The sequence below is a fragment of the Enoplosus armatus genome, chromosome 9 (assembly GCF_043641665.1).
Source record: "Enoplosus armatus isolate fEnoArm2 chromosome 9, fEnoArm2.hap1, whole genome shotgun sequence".
Taxonomy (NCBI): Eukaryota; Metazoa; Chordata; class Actinopteri; order Centrarchiformes; family Enoplosidae; genus Enoplosus; species Enoplosus armatus.
In genome coordinates, this window is record NC_092188.1 from 25,442,036 (window position 1) to 25,461,551 (window position 19,516).

At 43.6% G+C, this 19,516-nt stretch overlaps 1 protein-coding gene across 2 annotated transcripts; it reads left to right on the forward strand.

Moving 5' to 3' along the window:
* Positions 1 to 810: 810 nt before the first annotated feature.
* LOC139289928 (phosphatidylinositol-3-phosphatase SAC1-B) lies at positions 811 to 15,044 on the forward strand. 2 transcript variants are annotated; one of them, XM_070911596.1, is made up of 20 exons: positions 811 to 839; positions 1,416 to 1,517; positions 3,000 to 3,070; positions 3,203 to 3,330; positions 4,553 to 4,702; positions 5,735 to 5,794; positions 6,092 to 6,125; positions 6,941 to 7,042; positions 7,321 to 7,406; positions 7,757 to 7,843; positions 7,934 to 8,002; positions 8,222 to 8,301; positions 8,438 to 8,536; positions 8,694 to 8,832; positions 10,489 to 10,558; positions 10,695 to 10,767; positions 11,872 to 11,965; positions 12,873 to 12,965; positions 13,050 to 13,107; positions 13,320 to 15,044. In XM_070911596.1, exons 1-20 carry the CDS (start codon positions 811 to 813, stop codon positions 13,454 to 13,456), a joined length of 1,761 nt encoding a protein of 586 aa, XP_070767697.1. In that variant the 3' UTR covers positions 13,457 to 15,044. The 2 variants fall into 2 exon arrangements, with proteins under 2 accessions (XP_070767697.1, XP_070767696.1); XM_070911595.1 differs by having other exon boundaries at positions 1,416 to 1,513; positions 2,996 to 3,070.
* Positions 15,045 to 19,516: the final 4,472 nt, after the last annotated feature.

A 19,516-nucleotide genomic window follows, 5' to 3' on the forward strand; every position in this document is an offset into this window, starting at 1 on the left:
GTAGGTACTTTGCTATCAGTTAACCATCTGAATACTTCACCACTGCCAGACTCTGTTCTCACCTGCTGCTGTAGTTCAGGATCCCTGTCTGTTTTTGAGTGTCTGGGTGCTACCTGCTCCCTTTGAGGTCTTGTTTTCCTCCACGGACTGTTCCTCTTGCCAACCTCTGCTTTGAATCGATACCAAGTAACCCTTATATTTTAACCCTGCTTGTTTTCTCAGACTCGCTTTTGAGCCCAAACATCCATTTCCAGAAATGTTACGGCCTTAGACAATAAATAAACCCCATTGTATCATATACTGTTCTTGTCCACTCAATGTAGTCACGGCCATGTACAGTGAAACTATTCCGTTGGAATAAATAAATAAAGTACCTTTCATTCCACGGGGAGTTGAGTCATGTTTGGAAGAAGGGAATTAATATCAGAACACAATATTACACTGCTAATCTGTCAGGAGTACGCAATCTTCTAATTCATTTCTGAAGAGTAACAGGAATAATCCAGAGAACTGAATTTTTATTGTTTTGTGCCAATCTAATGCGTCACACTCCAGTCCGGTAGGTGGCGGTAATGCGCCTTTAAGATGGTTTGCCAACCGCCATTATGACTCGAAGAAGAAGAAGAAGAAGTAGAAGAAGAAGAAGAAGAAGAGTCACGTTTGGGACTCTCGCGTGGCATGAGCTCCATCTAGCGTCTCTTACAGTAGATTGTAGTCTGACCCCCCCCCACCAACCCCCCCACCCCGCCGCTGCTTACGGAAGTAGCCGGCGAGAGGCTGACACGTCACTGAGGTCAACCGGGAGGAAAGATGGCGAGCACCTACGAGAGTTTCAACCTGTGAGTGCCAATGGATGAGTATGGTAACATCACGTAGCTTGTATTTGATGTCCACAGCGGCTGAGGAGGCGAGGGGTCTCTGTAAGGACCTCATATCGTCGGGGCCGACGGTAAACCGGATCCACACCGACGTCCCACCGTGTCAGCCGCAGGCGTCGTGTTAACTTACCGCTCCTGCAACCACCGCGCTACGTCTGAGAAAGTTTCCTCTTCACAAGTGATCCGTTTTTAATGGAGTCGGATTTGTTAGCACGCGCTCGTGTAACGTCACTTGAATGGAACTGGGCCCCTTTGAGTGACGCTAGGCTAGAGGGAGATTTGACGGGTGACGCCGTGTTCCAGAAGTAACCAGCTGCTTCAAGTTGGCCAGTGTTCCATTAGCTCACAAAGCTAACAGACCTGTCTGTCACACACTGTCGGCGCTCTGTTTGTAGCACATTATGTAGTTGGGACGTTATTACACACACAGGCTTGGTGTCTGTCACCCTGCCACTGCTGGTGCTGGTGCTGGTGGTGGTGGTGGTGGATGTTAGTGGTTGTGGGTTTTGACGCACCTCTTTTTCTCTGTCACTCCAGGCGCACCACACCGGAGAGGTTTTACATAGAGGCTTGTGACGATGGCTCCGTGGATGTGCTGGCCATCGACAGAGTGTCAACTGAGATGACTCTCACAGGTAAGTGCAGGCGAGGTGACCGGGCTCCAGCACACACAGCTGAATGCGACCACTTAGAGACTGATCCATGTTCAGAAGGCTGACTGTAGCAGTGGGCGGCTCAGCTGCATGTAAAGAAACCATGGTGCATGTTAGGATGTTAGGCTACAGTAACTAGGCTGGAGGAACCTGTTTGGAGGCCCAGGGGCAAAACGTTTGCTGTTGGGCACTCACAGTGCTGTACGCATGTGCAATGTGAGCAGCCTTTCTCTGCTGGAGCATTTAGTTGGTAATCCAACACAAACTCAATGAGGAAATATGCAACATCTCATGAAAGCACAATATCAGCTGAAACCTTACAGGTCTTAAAACTAGATTTTGACTGGTAATCCAGCATTGCACATTAGTTCCACTCCAATTGCACGCACAAACACACACATTCACTCTTGCTCCCTAACTTCAGTTGTTAAAAGAATTTCATCTGGATCAGAAGGATCTGGATTTGGAAATCCCTCTTATTTTCTAACCAGGATCAGGTAATCCGTCTTGCTTGTGGACCTGTTTTTTCAAAGAAAAAAGATTGGGATCACTCTGATCCAGAATCCAACTTTTTAGGATGGCCAAATACGGACCAGCAGCGCTCTGAATGGTAACAACAGGTAACAGCCAGCAGGGGGCCACGTTGAGTGTTTTTAATTGAAGAGACCAACAGAAAACCACCATGCTCTTCCATCTTTAATACCTTTTAAAACTGTCAGACTTTTCAGCTGAACCCACAACAAGTAAATGAGGACAAACGTATGAATTGAACACAAATTGCCGAAACTGAATGTCCACCGACCAAAATTACTTTTGACTGCTTTTCATCTTTGACGATTGTTTCACTGTAAATCATTTACAGTGATAATTGATCGTTACGTTAAATTACATTTACATCACTTTATCACAGTAATGGTTAAACAAATGTAAGTGCAAAATGTAAGTAAATGTATTCAAACTACATGATTCAAGTGTATTTTTGATTCATTTTGAAGTTTTTATGACATTTTGATCCTGAAACCCACCTTGAAATCCACCCTTCAGCTGGGATCAGAATAATCCTGCATTTTGTATTAATCAAAGTGATCCCAATTCTACTAAAAAGTTTTGAACAACACACACACACACTGATGGGTTTTTATCCAGATTTAAGAACAGGATTGAATTACGTAATTCGATCCAACTTTCAGAATCCAGATTTCCTTTTGAGCAACTGGCCCCAGGACTGCTGCTGTGAGTGCCAGTCGGTGTTGTTGCATACGTATAGTAGTTTCGTCATGATAGTTTTGGTCAGTTAGTTAGTCCTTTAGCGAGGGGAAAATGCCAAACATGTACTAGTTATACAATTGTGAGGACTTTGCTGTCTTTTTCTCTGAGAATCATAGTTCAGGTGATTCCACTGCTGCTCGTGTCTTCTGCACACCCTGACATTAACCTCTGTTGTGTCTCCGCTATGGTCCTCAGTGAGGAGGGACGTCCCTGCATCCGCTGAGACCAGGCCAATATGTGGACTCATGGGGACTATGCGTTTGGTGGCAGGTAAGTTCAGTATGTAATGCAGGAAGATTATGTTCCAGCCAGTCTGGGAAACCATGGGAGAACTGGGAGGTCCCAGCAGTGTGTTGTGCTCTGCTGTGCTTTCTCATTTCCCAACCACCTGCTTGTGTGTAGGCATGTACCTGGTTGTCATCACAAAGAAGAAGAAGGTGGGAGATTTGCTGGGCCATGCTGTGTGGAAGGCTCTGGACTTTGACATCATCTCCTATAAGAAGACAATACTACACCTGACAGACAACCAGGTGGGATCTTATGTCTTTTAACGGCATGACTCCTGATTGTACTTATGGCGGGGATGCCTGGATGATAATGCACTGTAACTACTACACTCCAAAGTCTCGAACAGAGTTATCTCCCTGCTGACCGCGGCTACAGATACCGAGCTGCTCTGTCCGTCATCCAGCAACTCTGGTTCTGAGCATTTGTGCAAGGAATTGCTTGTGCAACATCGAGCGTCTTTAGACAGTGCGGTACAGGTCAGCTGAACATGGAGCAGTTCTTTCAAGAAGATTCCTCTGAAATGAAATGGTAAATGGACTTCACTTTTATATAGTGCTTTACAAGGCGCTCTATCCTGCTCCACCTCCCTTGTGACAGTGCTAACCACTCTGCCGCCAACAGAACCAACTGAACTCCACTAACGGTGTCTCTGTTTATAAGTTTTATAATTAGCACCTGATTACACAGTTCTTTATTTATTATTAGGAAATTGCAAACCCAGGGTTTTACACCAACCGCTCTGTAGCATGAACCTTAGTCCACTTGTTTGTTAGATTTTGACGTTCTTGACGCCAGAGAAAGCTGGTCAACAAATAAAATACAGGCTTTAGTTTTGAAGAACTAATGTGGGTTGAGCAGACGTGACCTGAAACATTTCTTTTTTTTTTTTTTTTTTTTTTTTTTAGCAGTGACACATTTAGCAGCACCTGCATTGCACATTGGGAGGCAGCAGCTAGCGAGTTAAAAAAAGTAGTAAGTGGTACCTTTTTTGAGTTGAGATTATTTTGTCACACAAACAGTTGGAATGTTCTAGTTTGTAGGCTCATTAGATTCTGTAATGATATGATGAAAAAAACCCAATATTGTCTTGTGGAGAAAAGCGCATGCATCGAGATGATAAAGACGTCTTCTTAAAGAGAAACAGTTTCTTTTCGTCATGGGCGGTTTGTCATTCAGACCAGCGCTTAACAGATATCTAACCAAGCTGGGCGTGGTCAGAGAATTGAGAGCACGATGGTGCATCTGATTGATTTCTGGGTCACGTGAGGGCCAAGGAGCAAGTAGGCCTGAAATAAGAGAAATGAGATTTACCTAAGGTGTTGCCAAAGTCACCCGGATGTCTGATCCACTGGCAGTCGCGTCTTCTGCTGGCTGAATTCCACACTGCTCCCCTTTCTCCTGTCAGTGTTTTTTTTTTTTTTTTATCTCTCACCTCCAGTGCTGGATTTGTCGCTTTGTTTTCAGATGCAAGACAACAAGACTTTCCTGTCCATGATGAACAATGTGCTTCACACGGACGGCTTCTACTTTGCAACAGACTACGACCTGACCCACACTCTGCAGCGCCTGGCTAACACCAGCCCTGAGTTTCAGGAGATGAGCCTTCTGGAGAGGGTAAGATGCACTTTTATGTACCACATGCAGTCCAGTCTCTCTTCCTTGCTCTCGTTCTCGTCTCCAGATATAGGCCACGCCCATGTTTGCATATGTGTTTGGCTTTGTATAGAGAGTCCTAAAACCCGGAAATGAGTTAGCATTTTTACACTTCGGGTTCCCTCGTCTGGAAGTCGATGGGTTTTTGGGTCAGATGCCTGAAATAAGGTCTTTGGTTACACACAAGCTGTAGAGATTTCAACGTTTTGTTCTGTGACATAAAATACGTCAGTAGATACCCCCCACTCCTGAATTTTGAACGTATCTTAAAAAAGGCGGTTGCTAACAAGTGGCATTAGCGTCTTCATGCCGAACACGGACAAGTCATCTATTCACTAGTCACTAGTACTCTATATCGATGGCCAAAGCGCAAAACTTCCTATCTGCAAAATGATCCAGGAAAAGTGGGGAAAAACCTCTTATGTTCACTTTGTGAGGCACGAATACCTAGTCGGTATTGTTAACACATAATATAGTAATATAGTCCCAAAACAGTGTATTATGTATTGGGTATCCTTAACAAATAGCATTCTACAAGAAAACAAGTTTTTTTTGGTTTCTCAAAAAAGTGCATTTTTCAGATAGGAGGTTTTGCTCTTCGGCCATCGATATCTATCTGTCTATATATCTATATCTATCTATATTCTCTTAAAAGTGAAGCTCAGCGGTGGTGACGTTGAAGTAATGCGACCGTGCTGTAGTTCATTTATAGCCTAACGTTAGCTTTTTACTTCTGGCGATTCCATTTACGCTTCAAAAATCCTAAAAGTGGTGTTCATTAGTGAAGATTATCTTCCTGAACAAAACCTGTAAGTATCATAAACTATTTGTTTTGCCACAGAGCTTATTTTCTGCAATAATCCAAAATCTCATGGAACAATCCCATTGGCTTTTAGTGGAGGGAACCAGGGTCGACGCTAACTTCCGGGTTGGCCTACAGAAATACTTCACCCCTGCAGCACTCTGTTAATGTGGTAACTGTCCTTGTTCCAGGCAGATCAGCGCTTTGTCTGGAATGGCCATCTGTTGAGGGAATTCATGGCACAGCCAGAGGTAAGACAAAATGACTGACTTCTCTCTATGGGATGGTGGGGGCCTGAGGGTGGCCCACTGGAGTAACGGGTGGGCGGGGCTAGCTGTCACCCCATATCCCATAGCGAGAGACATTGAAAAGTAGGCTGAGATTGAGATGTCTCATCAGACCGACCTTTTAATTCCAGCAGTGTAACTTTTGCGATGGTTGTGATTGTCTATTCAGAGAACCACGGTTACATAGGTAGCCTTTGTTTTATTACAGAAGAATAATAGAACACAGAACAGCATGTCAGTAACACTGCTCTCATCCCACAGCTACACAGGTTTGTGTATCCTGTCGTCCACGGTTGTATCCTTGCCTGTTGTTGTCTGCCTGCCGCAGTTTATTCCTCCCCTGTAAAATGAATAATACTGTTTTAGCGAATGAGTGCAAGACCTTTCATGTCGGGCCAATCTCACCATGTTATCGGAGTGAAGCAAGGTGTGTCCAGTTGATTGGAGCCTTCATGGCTTTATTTTTAGATTCATGACAGCTTTATGCTGTTAAATGTGTTGATAGATAGAGATAGAGTTTGGTTTTTTTTGTGCTTGACCAGGATGTCTATTAAGTATGAAAGAGTAATAGGGCCAGATCATTTTTTTTAATTTGCATTTCGAGAATGAAGGCAAACTAACAGTATCAGTGCGAAAAAAAAATCAGAGGAGGAAGATTTTTTTTTTTTGCATTTTGAGAATAAAGTCGAAATGATGGCTATGGCATCAGAAAGCGATTTAAAGCTCAGTGGGCTTTGCGCAAATGATATGAAAGGCAGCCAGAATCTACCTACAACTTTGTTCTGGACATTTTCCACTTTGTCCTTGACATTTCCTCTTTGTTCTCGAAATACAAAATAAAAACAATCCCTTATGCTTGGCCCTAATACTCCATCGTAATTAGGTGCCTATTAGATGTAGAAAACCACTACAGTCTGCCATACGGTGCCTAAAAGGTGCTATAATATTAAAAAGAGTGTTTGAATCTTGCCCACTTTAAATCAGTGGGTATCCGGTATAAGATAAGATAACTCTTTATTAATCCATTCATGCTATTTTTCTAATGTGTATGGCACTGACTCCTTACTATTCCATGTCAGCACTGTTGCTTCCTTAACATCTGTTGACTAGTCATCACCATGAAGTCGAGCTGCATCAACGGAAAGGTCTTTGAGTGGAGTATTATCTCCCGGAGGAGCTGCTTCAGAGCCGGCGTCCGCTACTATGTCCGAGGTAACACTGCGTCCACGCGCTGGATGTGGCTGCGTCCCATTCCCGCTGCTCTACTCTCTTCGTCTCTGTCACAGTTGCGATGTCCAATGACAAAGACAAAACCAGTAACGAATGAATTGCATTGCTGCATATTAGCTTCATGTCAGCTGTCAGTAAACATAGGCGTTTATACACGTTCAAGTGTCCCATTCATGTTACCTGCTTTTGCAAAGAACACGCTATGCACTACTGGGACTTTGAGACCTTTGGATGTCTAACTTCTCTGTTTCCGTCTGTAGGCATTGATTCCGAAGGCCATGCTGCTAACTATGTGGAAACGGAGCAGATAGTGCAGCACAGCAGTGCAAAGGCTTCGTTTGTTCAGGTGAGCCAAAGCAATAATGCTACAGGAGAGAGATTTATTGACTTGTTAGGGTGGAACGTTTGCACACGGGGAGGCGAGCCCCGGCATTAAAATGGTTAAATCTCCCGCTAAAGTAAACGCCGCGTAAAATAGGGAATTTGAAAACAGTGATGCGCAGAGAGTGGACAGGGAAGAGACTTATCCCAGCAGCCTACGTCCGGTGAGCCACGTGTGCTACATGAGTCCGACAGGTGGTTGAAAATGGTGCCGTAAACCCACTGCAATGCGGGGCTTTTAACATGCTTTGTGTATGTTGCGTTTATGAAAGCAGTGCGATGGCGTGTTAATGCATTGTGCCGTTTTCTTCATAGACAAGAGGCTCCATCCCCTTCTACTGGTCCCAAAGGCCCAATCTCAAGTACAAGCCAAAACCACAGATCAGCAAAACAGTCAACCACGTAAGCTGTCTTCACAGGCACATCAGACCAACCCAGCTCGCTGTGCGTTTGTGATCGTATTGTGATCTTTCTTTATGTGTATCCCCCTAGTTGGATGGATTCCAGAGACACTTCGACTCACAGATTATTCTCTATGGAAGACAAGTCATTTTGAACTTGGTAAGGGGAAAAGAAATGTGTGATCATTCTACCACCTGTATTACTTTCATACCGATACTATTCTCACACTGTTTAATCTATGACTTTACGCAGACTAGAAAGAAGCAGTCGAAGTAAAAGAATACCATGACAATGACAAACACTCGTGTGTGGTTGTTTGCGTTATTTTTGTAGATAAGAACACTGAGTTCTTGGCGTCCATTTTTTTTTTCTTCACAGATCAACCAAAAGGGCTCAGAAAAACCGCTGGAGCTGGCATTTGACAAGATGGTGACCAGTTTGGGTAACGGCATGATCAAGTAAGATCACTACCAGCTCCATCGGTTACCCCTTGCATGTGTCGGGGTTGTCTCAGTGCCTCGTGTTTACCCCCACCTCAAACGTGGTTGAGGTCATTATATATATTTTTTTTAGTCAGTGCTTGCTTTTCCGCAGGTACATAGCCTTTGATTTCCATAAGGAGTGCAGTCGGATGAGGTGGCACCGCCTGCAGATCTTATTGGACATGGTTGCTGAAATGCAGGATGAATTTGGGTCAGTGTGCTTTTCCCATTCACCATATTCACGTCAGAGTAAAATGGCCGCCGTGTGAATATGGTCGGTTGTGTGTGTGTGCGAGCCGATACACAAGCAGAGCAGGTAGATTTCTATGTGCTCTACGTCAGAAGTAATGGCGTGTATGTGGATTCAGATATTTCCTGGTGGATGCAGACGGGCAAGTGCTGATGAACCAGGAGGGGGCATTTCGGAGCAACTGCATGGACTGTCTGGACCGCACCAATGTCATCCAGTGCATGCTGGCCCGACGCTCGCTGCAGTCCCAGCTACAGGTAGAGCCCCGTAATCATACAGGTGGAGGGCACAATAATAAAAACAACGGAGAACAATGGCTGTGCTTCAGTTAGAATGCATTCCAGTGGGGACTCCTGCAGCCCCAATCCACTTCTGCATGCTCCATATTTGCTCAGTTAGTCCAACATAATTTAAAGGGTGACATTATTTCCCTGCAAGTCATTTCATGATTAATATAAATACTAATAACATGGACAGCGTGAACACACCAAGGCTGGCTAAAACAAAATGTGCGTGGAATGAACCTGCATTAGGATGGCTCACATAATGAATTCAGCATAATGTCAAGTCACACTCGCCACTCCGCTGCTCTTGCGTGTGTCTCTTTTCCACACGTCCTGCGGAAGTTTCACATTAAAATCCTACCGGGAATGGATTGTGCCCTTCAAGCTGCTGGGAGGCTTTTTAATGTGATTATCTTCAGGAAGTGAAAGTAGCCCAACTCCAATTGGAACCCTAGACATATATACCTAGGCGCCGCGTTGCTGGGACACGTCAACGCGTCCGCCATATTGGACCGGGCAAGACTGGTCTGTAAACATACAAGAGGGTAGCTGTGTTTTGTTTTTTTTCTGGATAAAAAGCACTGTAATGTTCATTTCTCAACCGATTTTCAATGATTATTATTAAGAGTGTGTATCAACGTTAGGCTTACATTCACTGAATTACTTGCGTGGTGCAAAATAAGTAATTGTCATGAGGAATTATAAAAACTCACATTTGCCATATTTTTAAGAGGAAAAGGAAAGCCATTCACCACCACTTACCGGTCAAAATGTCTCCACCACATTGTGCTTTTGAATTTAGGATACTGTGCAATTTTAGGGCATTTTTTCGTCATGTCCAGTAACTGGAGACATAACTTTTTTTTTTTTTTCCTTCTACTCCTCGTAGATCATAAACCTTTGAATATAAAAACGAGTCCTTGAAATCGGTCGACAAATGTCAACGTTACAGTGCTTTTTATTCAGAATAACCACAGCTCCCCCATTCACTTGGATTTGTTTACAGACCAGTCTTGTCCGGTCCAATATGGCGGCGACGTTTCATTATTGTCTATGAATGAAATAAGTAGCAAAGTAGAAACGATTGGAAATAAAGAGTGAAGGGAGGGAGGCTTCTTATTAAATATCATTAAATACATTTTACCTGCTTAAATGGAAATAAAGAGTGAAGGGAGGGAGGCTTCTTATTAAATATCATTAAATACATTTTACCTGCTTAAATTGTATTCTAACTTCACACTAAGGTTCAGGCCAAATCAGTCGTCGCAGCGATTTAGTCCAGGGTTGGGCGGCGATGTGGGAGCTCCGGAGCTCCGAAGTCGAGTTGCGTTTCTCCAAAAGTTGAATCCGTTTCAACCATGCGGCACCCCCGGCGGTCCCCACCACCGCAGCCTAAACTGCTTACCCACATTCAAATGAATGGGAGGACTGGCGGAACGCCTGATTTGGTCTGAATGCAGCCTAAAACGTGCTTCTGTTTCAAGTGAAAATTGGGTCCAAGTGACTGGATACGTCAGTCAATAGTAGCTTTTAGTTTATCAGCCTTCGACAAATGTGTCAAAAGGTTAATTTTGGACTTACCTCTAAATTCAAATCTCTGTGTGTGTGTGTGTGTGTGCGTGGCTGCAGAGAATGGGAGTCCTCCACATGGGCCAGCAGATTGAAGAGCAGGCAGACTTTGAGAAGATGTACAAGAACGGTGGGCTCTCCCCGACACAACAGCAGTTCCAGTAATCACTCGGCACGCCTACATTTGAGGTTGTAGATGTTAATGTGATCCGTTTGCTCTATTCCCCTTTCTGCTTCGTGTTCTGTCCCCGTCCGTTCACATGCAGCCTGGGCAGACAATGCTGATGCCTGTGCCAAGCAGTATGCGGGCACTGGTGCCTTGAAGACCGACTTCACCAGGTTAGTTTTCACACAGCAAACAGCCGACATCCAGCTGAACTAGGGATGCTAATTTAGAATTGTTTTTTTTCTGACCAATAGCCGACCCTCGTTAACCAGTAATTAAACCATTAACTGACAAGTTTAAAATGTGCTATTTGGATTGGACAAATATCTGTGACCCCCTTAAAAAATGACCAATAGGCCTGCAATAGCAGCACAAACAACAACAGAACATGAGGATTCACATGTCATTGAATCCTTCAGTGCAGAGACCGCTGTATAGAACATGTAATAGTCATAGGCATTTTTTTATAACTTATTAAAATAAATAGCTGAGCAAACAGGCGCCAGACTTTTGCAATAGGCTAATTAATGATCAAAAGCAGCTGACAGGTGAACAAAACGGAAACTTGCAGTCACATTTTTCAGACCCCGGATAGTCCTAAAATAAAATAAACAGGCCAGGTCTCCCTCAGTCCTGACTCGCGGCAGGCTTGGTTTTTATTCAGAAATACCAATGTCAACAACTGTGAGACCCCGCGGCGGAGAACCGTTTCACTGATTTAACTGAAAATTCTTTTTGTCAGTTAATGGTTGATTATTAAGATCCCTAAGTTGAACACATGTTAACTACCTGCTATTGACAAAGGTCTAAGGATGGAGATGTTGGCTAGTCTGTCTATCCGTCCATTTGCCCCCCCCTCCCCCCCAACGCTTTGGTCCAGAGCAATATATCTGAACAAATAATGACCTGATTTTACAATGGGCTGTAGATATTTCTGCTCCCTAGAAGATGAATTCAAATATTTTCCTGAAACTATCAGGAAATACGAAAGAAACACCAAAATCCGATGGGGATTTGTTACATCCCAGTATGATATTTCTGTCTGACATTTACACTGCCATCTGGTCAGCCTTTTCCCAATTTAATTTGACCCTGACCGATCACTACTACGGACCGATGCATCCAGTCACTTTGCAGTCTAAGTCTAAGTCTAAACCTGTCAGATACCGGTGACGCTTGAGGAAAGGTCACGGGTCACCAAATGGTTTGGATTCATCCTCTGGGGGACATTAGTGATTTTCCACCTGGTGCTGAACTACATGTTGGGTTTTTTTCAGGACAGGGAAGAGGACTCAGCTTGGGCTGGTGATGGACGGCTGGAACTCCATGATCCGATACTACAAAAACAACTTCTCTGATGGTTTTAGACAGGTGGGTCCAAACCTTCATGGATCTGCCGTGCTGCTGAGCGTGGATCAGTGATCTTGTGTTTTATGGTCATGAAATACAATGAGTATATCAAGCTAGAGGCATCGTCACCAGATTGAACTCGGTGCCAGGTGAAGTAAACCTGCTACCTGCTGCAGTGACTGTACTATGTGGTCCACCATATTAACTAAACAACAATGTAAGTAAGTATCAGCAATGTGTGAGGGAATGTTTAGAGGGGCCAGAGGGCACTAAAACCCCATCAGAGCGTCAGTACTCAGTCTGCAGAGCTACTTCCTGGTTCAACTTTGACCAGCCATAGTTGTTTTTCCTTGTTGCACTTTCCAATTCACTGCACAATTACAAGGAACATTTTGGGTTTATTAACTTTTGTTTTCATTCCCAAATAACATACTGCATGTCTAGCAGTGCTGCTGGCGCCGCCTCCCAGATCTCAACAACGACATGAGTAGAATGTTACATAACCGAAAGAAATGAACTACAAAGTAAGGCTGTAATCGTGACACCGCGCCCTGTTTTTATAGCATCAAATAACTCATTAAAACCAAACGTATCAGACAAAAAACTGATTCAACCAGTCCTGCTGCACTGCTCCCCCCGCTTCTTCACCATGTTGACCGTCTCCGACTAACAACGAACTGACACACTGCCTCCAAAATCCTCTGCACACCCAAAAACACAGAAGCTCGTTTTAGGGCAGAGTTTAGTCCCTTCTGCCACGGCAGCCCTGAACAAACTGCCTCGCTGACGCTGTTGTGATACTGGAGGGGGCATGAATGGATACGTTTTATGTATTGTCCATATCTGTACGTTTCTGTGTTGCGCTGGCTGTGAAAACAAATCTCCCCCCGGGTCAATATATCTAAATCCAAAATCTTGCATCTTGCAGGACTCCATCGATCTGTTCCTGGGGAACTATGCCGTGGATGAAGCCGACTGGACCACCCCGCTGCGTGACCCCAAAGACTGGAAGTTTCTGACGGTAAGAGGGGCTCACGGAGATTGATGAGTTGTCATTTTTCCCAAAGTCTTTTAATGCGACTTTGCTCTTCTTTCCCTTCTCCAGTTGCCCATCATCATGGTGGTAGCATTCTCCATGTGTATCATCTGCCTGCTAATGGCCGGTAAGACAAACTGCAAGAAACTGCCATTACCAGGAATTTGCATACTCACAAACCAAACCAGATTAGGATTTATTTATCTTAAAATGAATTCATATCAGGCTTAAACAACGTAGGCACCAATTACAGTTTTTGGAAAGTTCCCCAATATTTGGGAATTGAATTGGTTTTAAATGTCCTCCACTGACTCAGTATGACCTGCTGTCCCCTGTCAGGTGAGACGTGGACTGAGACTCTGGCCTATGTCCTGTTCTGGGGAACAGCCAGCGTGGTGACAGGTGGCCTCATCCTCTTCAATGGACTGGACTTTGTAGATGCTCCCAAGCTGGTCCAGAAGGAGAAGATGGACTGAATGTGTGCGTGTGGAAAGCAGCTAGGCCCTGGCGAGCTCACCGCCTCATCCTCAAGCTCTTCATCGCTTTACCTCCAGCATCAGCAGGCCTGGAGCCTCTACTAACGGAGGGTGGAGTGGAGGAGGGCGGTGGGTACCAGGGCTGGCCTCGTGTGCTACAACGGTGGAAAGACAAAGAGACTGGGAGTGCACGGGCCTGCTGCTGTCCACACTGCAGCGGCTATCACGTGGACAGGACTGTCTGTCCACAGGTTTTACTGGACACTGAACCTCTGGAGTTTGTTCTAACTGAATGTCGTCGTTCCTGATGTCAGGGGAATGCTGCGGGACTCATTTTTCACTTTCACCCATTGCATTCCCTTAACGGATGCATAGGGATCAGATTCAAAACTGCTGTAAATGAATTACTGTACGTACTGTCCATTTGCCTTTTGTCTTCGTCTGTTTGCTGTTGCCAATATACGTTCATGTACAGTTGCACTCTCCCAGGCTATACGCTGAGGAGTAACGGGTCCACAAGGCTGTCCCAAAGGCTTCTGTTGCCACCATTTTAAATTACACAGCCAGTGTATCATTGGAAGTCCTCAGTATCCCACATATCTATTGACAACTTGTTGAATGGTGCATTTGAGCGGTCTATCACTTCATAGAGTCAGCAAATGTATCAGGTGTTTTGTGATTAGGTGGTCATCAGTCACTGGTAGTTGTGTAGAAGTACTGTAGAAGGTTAACATGGGCTGTTCCTGTCCGTACCCTGTCCAGCACTACACGTAAGCTGTTAGAAAGAAATGGAAGGATCGGATATATTCACCTATAGCCCGGTAACATCTCTGGCCAGTCATTCATCATGTGTTGAAGTGCATCACTGCAAACTGGCTGCAAATGCCATGGAACTTGCCCTTTTGGAGTTTACGATTTATTTATTTACCATAAAACGTAAATTGTGGACAGAAATGATGAAAACAGAAAATGTCAATGCCACGAAGTAATTGCCGCAGTAGGAAGGGAAGTTGCAGGTTAGTTCAGGTAACTACTCGTGGACAATCTGATGTAAATGACTGCTTGGTTTGATGGAGATTGGCTTTGTTAGATTGGATTTTGCCTGTTAAGTGACGTCGTGCAATCTCTCGTTTCTTAAATATGTGAAACGTTTATATTGTTTAATGTTGCGTTCTGTTCAGTAGTGTAATTCGGGAGGACTGCCAATTTGTGCCCTTGATTTCATTTTCTTTTTCCCCTGACACCTGCCAGGCTCCGGGGCAGTTATCCTGGTGCTAAGAATGTTCAGCTTGATGAGGATCCCCCAAATGCATCATTAACTTTTGTCGCTGTAGATTTCTGCTTCTTTATCAGTGGGCCTCGTGCAAGAACCACTGGTAAAACGGTTTCAGGCTTAAGTAGCATGCACAAGTATTTCCAACTTTCTCTTTTGGTACGAACGAAATTCATGAACAGTCCAGACCTGAGTCATGAACAGATTCTCCCTCCAAAGGGGAAAAAAAAAAACGTGTTTGACTTAAGAATCAAAATGCCTTAATCTGTTTTAAATATGATACTGAAAGTACCTAAAATAAAATGTATAACTATGACAAACTAACTGCTAATTGAATATTCTGTTCACCACATCGCCGTCATCAACTTCATCATGGCTAGCCAATTTACTGAGAGGTGTTTTAGACTTTTTTTAGATTATAGGATTTTTATTTCGGCACAGAACTTAGATTCCGCTGCAGTAGTTGTTCTCACTCTTGACAGCTGCCTCTGGGTCTTTATGCAGGTCTCCGTCCGGTCTCATTCCTTTAGGCTAGTATTCTCTCCTCTAATTCCTCTGTGACTGTCATGTCCCCTTTGACCACCTCTCATATTAGTCATGGAGCGCTTTGCTTTGGACATTTTTACCGTCTAAATCCGTATGTGCTCTGATCATTGACAACCGTATTATTATTTATTTACCAGCCGCGACAGCACGATAGAGTTCAAAGATGGGTGTGGTCCAAGCAAGGGCGCTGGAAGTAGGGGGGTAGGAAGTAGGGAAGGGCCCATTGAACCCCCTACTTTACGCCCACATTGGTTTTAAGTCGTGGGTCACTGTATCCCAGTATCTTAGTATGTGGTTGTGGTCCGATCCATGAGTACTCATGTAATAATGTAGTAATGACTACTGAGTACTCATGTAATAATGTAGTAATGACTGCTGAGTACACGTGTAATAATGCAGTAATGACTGCAGAGTGCTTGTGTAATAATGCAGTAATGACTGCTGAGTATTAATGAAATAATGTAGTAATGACTGCTGAGTCTCCATGTAATAATGTAGTAATGACTACTGAGTGCTTGTTTAATAATGCAGTGATGACTGCTGAGTATTAATGAAATAATGTAGTAATGACTGCTGAGTCTCCATGTAATAATGTAGTAATGACTACTGGGTACTCATGGGTCTGAACGTCAACATGTTCACAGGCGTCGTGGCTGGTTTCTAGCTTCATATTTTCGGGTCCTCTAACACGACCACAGACACTGCTAACTGACCTGGAACATTTGGACGAGATAACCTCGTAGAAAGAAATAGCAAAGTTAAGGATAAGAACACGAAAATGTTTGCATGAGGCCCAATGTGTTCCAAGTCAATGTATTCTGGATTGATGCTCAAAGTGTACCAAACTCTGTCATTCTAGTGTTGTGAGGCTCAGTAGGCGTTTGGTTGTCATTTTCTATCTCACAGACTGGTTTTAATAGTTGTTGAGCTTGTGACTTGAAGCCTGGCTTTGTAAGGAGCGCCTGACTGAAACCAAACTGTTGTCTTAAACCTGAACCCATTATGTTATAGTAATTGCTGTAAGTTTATTATATGAAAAAACAACTGTATATGCTGTTATGTAGGAGCTTAGTTATTTTATCCCCACCTGTTCATTCATTTGGAGGCTGCAGGCAGAAGCGTCCTTCATCAGACACCATCAGGCTCTTCTTCAAATAGTGTCGACTGTTCAGCCTCTTTACAGCTTACTGATTAACAAAGATCTCAAGGTGATATATATTTGTTTCACTGATGAAGAGTAGTCTGTAGGCTGTGATGTTTCAGTAAAATTAGATTTTGACATTAAAAACAGTGGACGTCAGAGAATAAGCTGAAGGCAATTTATTCAAGAATAAGTAGGGACTCTCCAGCCTCCTGCGAGCACCGCACACACATCTGCGCCAACATATCAGCAATCGCTGGGTGTTGGGCTGACGGTGGCCTGGTTGGAAAATTTGAACACATTGCCCAACCCTGTTGCTCAGTCGTAGTGCTTTTAGATTTGACGCACACAATTGATTGCTCTGTTCTCCTGTGCCGTTTGGAAAACTGGGATGCTCTATGACTGCAATGTTCATACCTCTCCAGTAGAACCTTCTCTCCTGTTATAGCATATGCCTGTTCCTCTGTTGCGCATATTATTATTATTATTGTGGTGTTCCTCAAGGGTCCATTCTTTGCCCACTGTTGTTTCCAATTTACATGTTTTCTCTCTGGCAGATCATTCAGAACCTTGGTATGTCCCGCCACTGCTATGTGGATGACACACAGTTATATGTCCATCTCCAGTCTTGAGTCTTTTTGATGCGGATCTCTGCTTTGAGGTTCAAGTGATGAACAATGTTTCTTGCTTCTTTCAGCTCAAAAAAATCTCCGAAAGCGACGTGCACACAGCTCTATTGAGCCGTGTATTCCTATAGCCCTCAGCAGTAATAACTTCATGAGCTGCTGTAATGATAAAATTATAACCATTAGAGACAAAATTCATCACCTCCTGCCCTCATGCGATACTGACTTACCTTCAAACACAGGAATCTCAAAAAACCTGTAAAACCTGATGTATATTTAGATTGCTTTTCTCCCATCGACCTTCACCAAATAACTAAAACCATTTCTTCATCTAAGCCATCAACATGTCTCTTAGACCCCGTCCCAACTAGGCTGCTTAAAAACGTTTTACCCTTAGTCAGCACTTCTTTACTGGACATGATCAATCTGTCTTTATTAACAGGCTACGTACCACAGTCCTTTTAAAGTAGCTGTAATTAAACCTCTTCTAAAAAAGCCCACTCTTGATCCAGAGGTTTTAGCCAACTATAGACCTATATCTAACCTCCCTTTCTCTCCAAGATTCTTGAGAAAGCAGTCGCCAACCAGCTGTGTGACTTTCTACATGACAATAAGTTGCGTGAGGACTTTCAGTCAGGTTTCAGAGCTCATCATAGCACAGAGACAGCACTGGTGAAAGTTACAAATGACCTTCTAACTGCATCAGACAGAGGACTTGTCTCTATACTTGTTTTGTCAGACCTTAGTGCTGCATTCGACACCATTGACCATCATATCCTATTACAGAGACTGGAACATTTAATTGGCATTAAAGTCATTTTTTTTTTTTAGATCAATCTCATTCTGTACACGTTAACAATGAATCCTCCATGTACGCCAAAGTTAGTCACAGAGTTCCACAAGGTTCTGTGCTTGGACCAATACTATTCACCTTATATACGCTTCCTTTAGGAGATATTATCAGAAAACACTCCATAACCTTTAATTGTTATACAGACGATACCCATATGTATCGATCAAGCCAGATTAAACCAATCAGTTAGCTAAACTTGAAGCATGCCTTAAAGACATAGAAACCTGGATGACCTGCAATTATCTGATGTTGAACTCGGACAAGACAGAAGTTATTGTTCTTGGCCCTGAACACCTCAGAAACACAGTATCTAAGGATATTGTTACCCTAGGTGGCATTGCCCTGGCCTCCAGCGCCACCGTGAGGAATCTCGGAGTTGTCTTTGATCAGGACATGTCCTTTAACTCCCACGTAAAACAAACTTCAAGGACTGCCTTTTTTCACCTCTGTAACATTGCAAACATCCTGTCTCAAGTCCATGCATTTGTTAGTTCTAGGCTGGATTATTGCAGTTCGTTATTATGAGGTTACCCCAGTAAGTCCCTTAAATCTCTCCAGCTGATCCAGAATGCTGCGGCACGTGTACTGACAGGAACCAGGAAAAGAGATCATATTTCTCCAGTGTTGGCTTCGCTGCACTGGCTCCCTGTAAAATCTAGAATAGAGTTTAAAATCCTTCTCCTGACCTACAAAGCTCTTACTGGTCAGGCACCATCATATCTTAAAGAGCTCATAGGACCCTATTACCCCACTAGAAGAGAGTAGGCTTATTATTTATTATAGTTGTTATTGTTTACTATTGTTTCTGTGCATCTCTGTCTGTCTGTCTCTTTCCCTATTATTATTGTTATTATTATTATTATTATTGTTATTACATATGTTCTTTCATTCCAACGGCATTCACCTGTTCCTTCATACCTTTACTCACAGCCTCTCCAGCTTTGCCTTTGTTTTTTATACATCAGACCAGACTGCTGCTTTACAGTACTGTTTAATGAGGGGGCACTCGTCTGACTGTATATACAGCAATCATTTACCGCCGCCCCTTCAAGCTTCTCTTTATTGCCAGTATGACCTCTGCTGAACTGAAATGTGAAAAGCTATTATGTAATTATGGGAGTGCTTATCTCGTTGCCTGATGTTTCTGTCACTGTAACTCCAGACTGCCTATGACTTGACTCCCTTGACATCAGCTGTTCTGGTGCAGCAATAAACAGGGCAGATGGTTGTAGTGTCCCGGTTTTTCCTTTGTGCTTTATTGTCATCATGGTGTGACAAAATGCCAGCTCAGAGATTGAAAGTACATTTAATTCTACTTTATTTAAAGATGCAATCATTGTTGTTATTATTGTCATTGTTGTTTTTTGGCCACTTGGGGGCAGCTGAACAAGCTGAAAACACAGCATCTGACATGTATGTCCTTGTCCTGGTTCTGCTTATTTACACATCCAGCAGATTGCCTTTTTTACACATCTGAAATACTTCCACAGTCCACGGCCACAGTAGGTCTCATCAGAGAGCTACTCACTCAGTGGGCAGAAAAATAGACGTGTCAGGAAACCCAACACAGCGCTGAAACAAATACTGCTTCCATGAAGGGTTAGGAATTCAAAGAGGACTG

What these genes read in the sequence shown, in the direction of transcription:
- LOC139289928 (XM_070911596.1), top strand. Translation starts at nt 811, where the DNA reads ATGGCGAGCACCTACGAGAGTTTCAACCT. An exon ending in ACCTACGAGAGTTTCAACCT is followed by an intron (nt 840 to 1,415) that starts GTGAGTGCCAAT and finishes CTGTCACTCCAG; the next exon opens with GCGCACCACACCGGAGAGGT. An exon ending in AATTCATGGCACAGCCAGAG is followed by an intron (nt 5,795 to 6,091) that starts GTAAGACAAAAT and finishes CTCATCCCACAG; the next exon opens with CTACACAGGTTTGTGTATCC.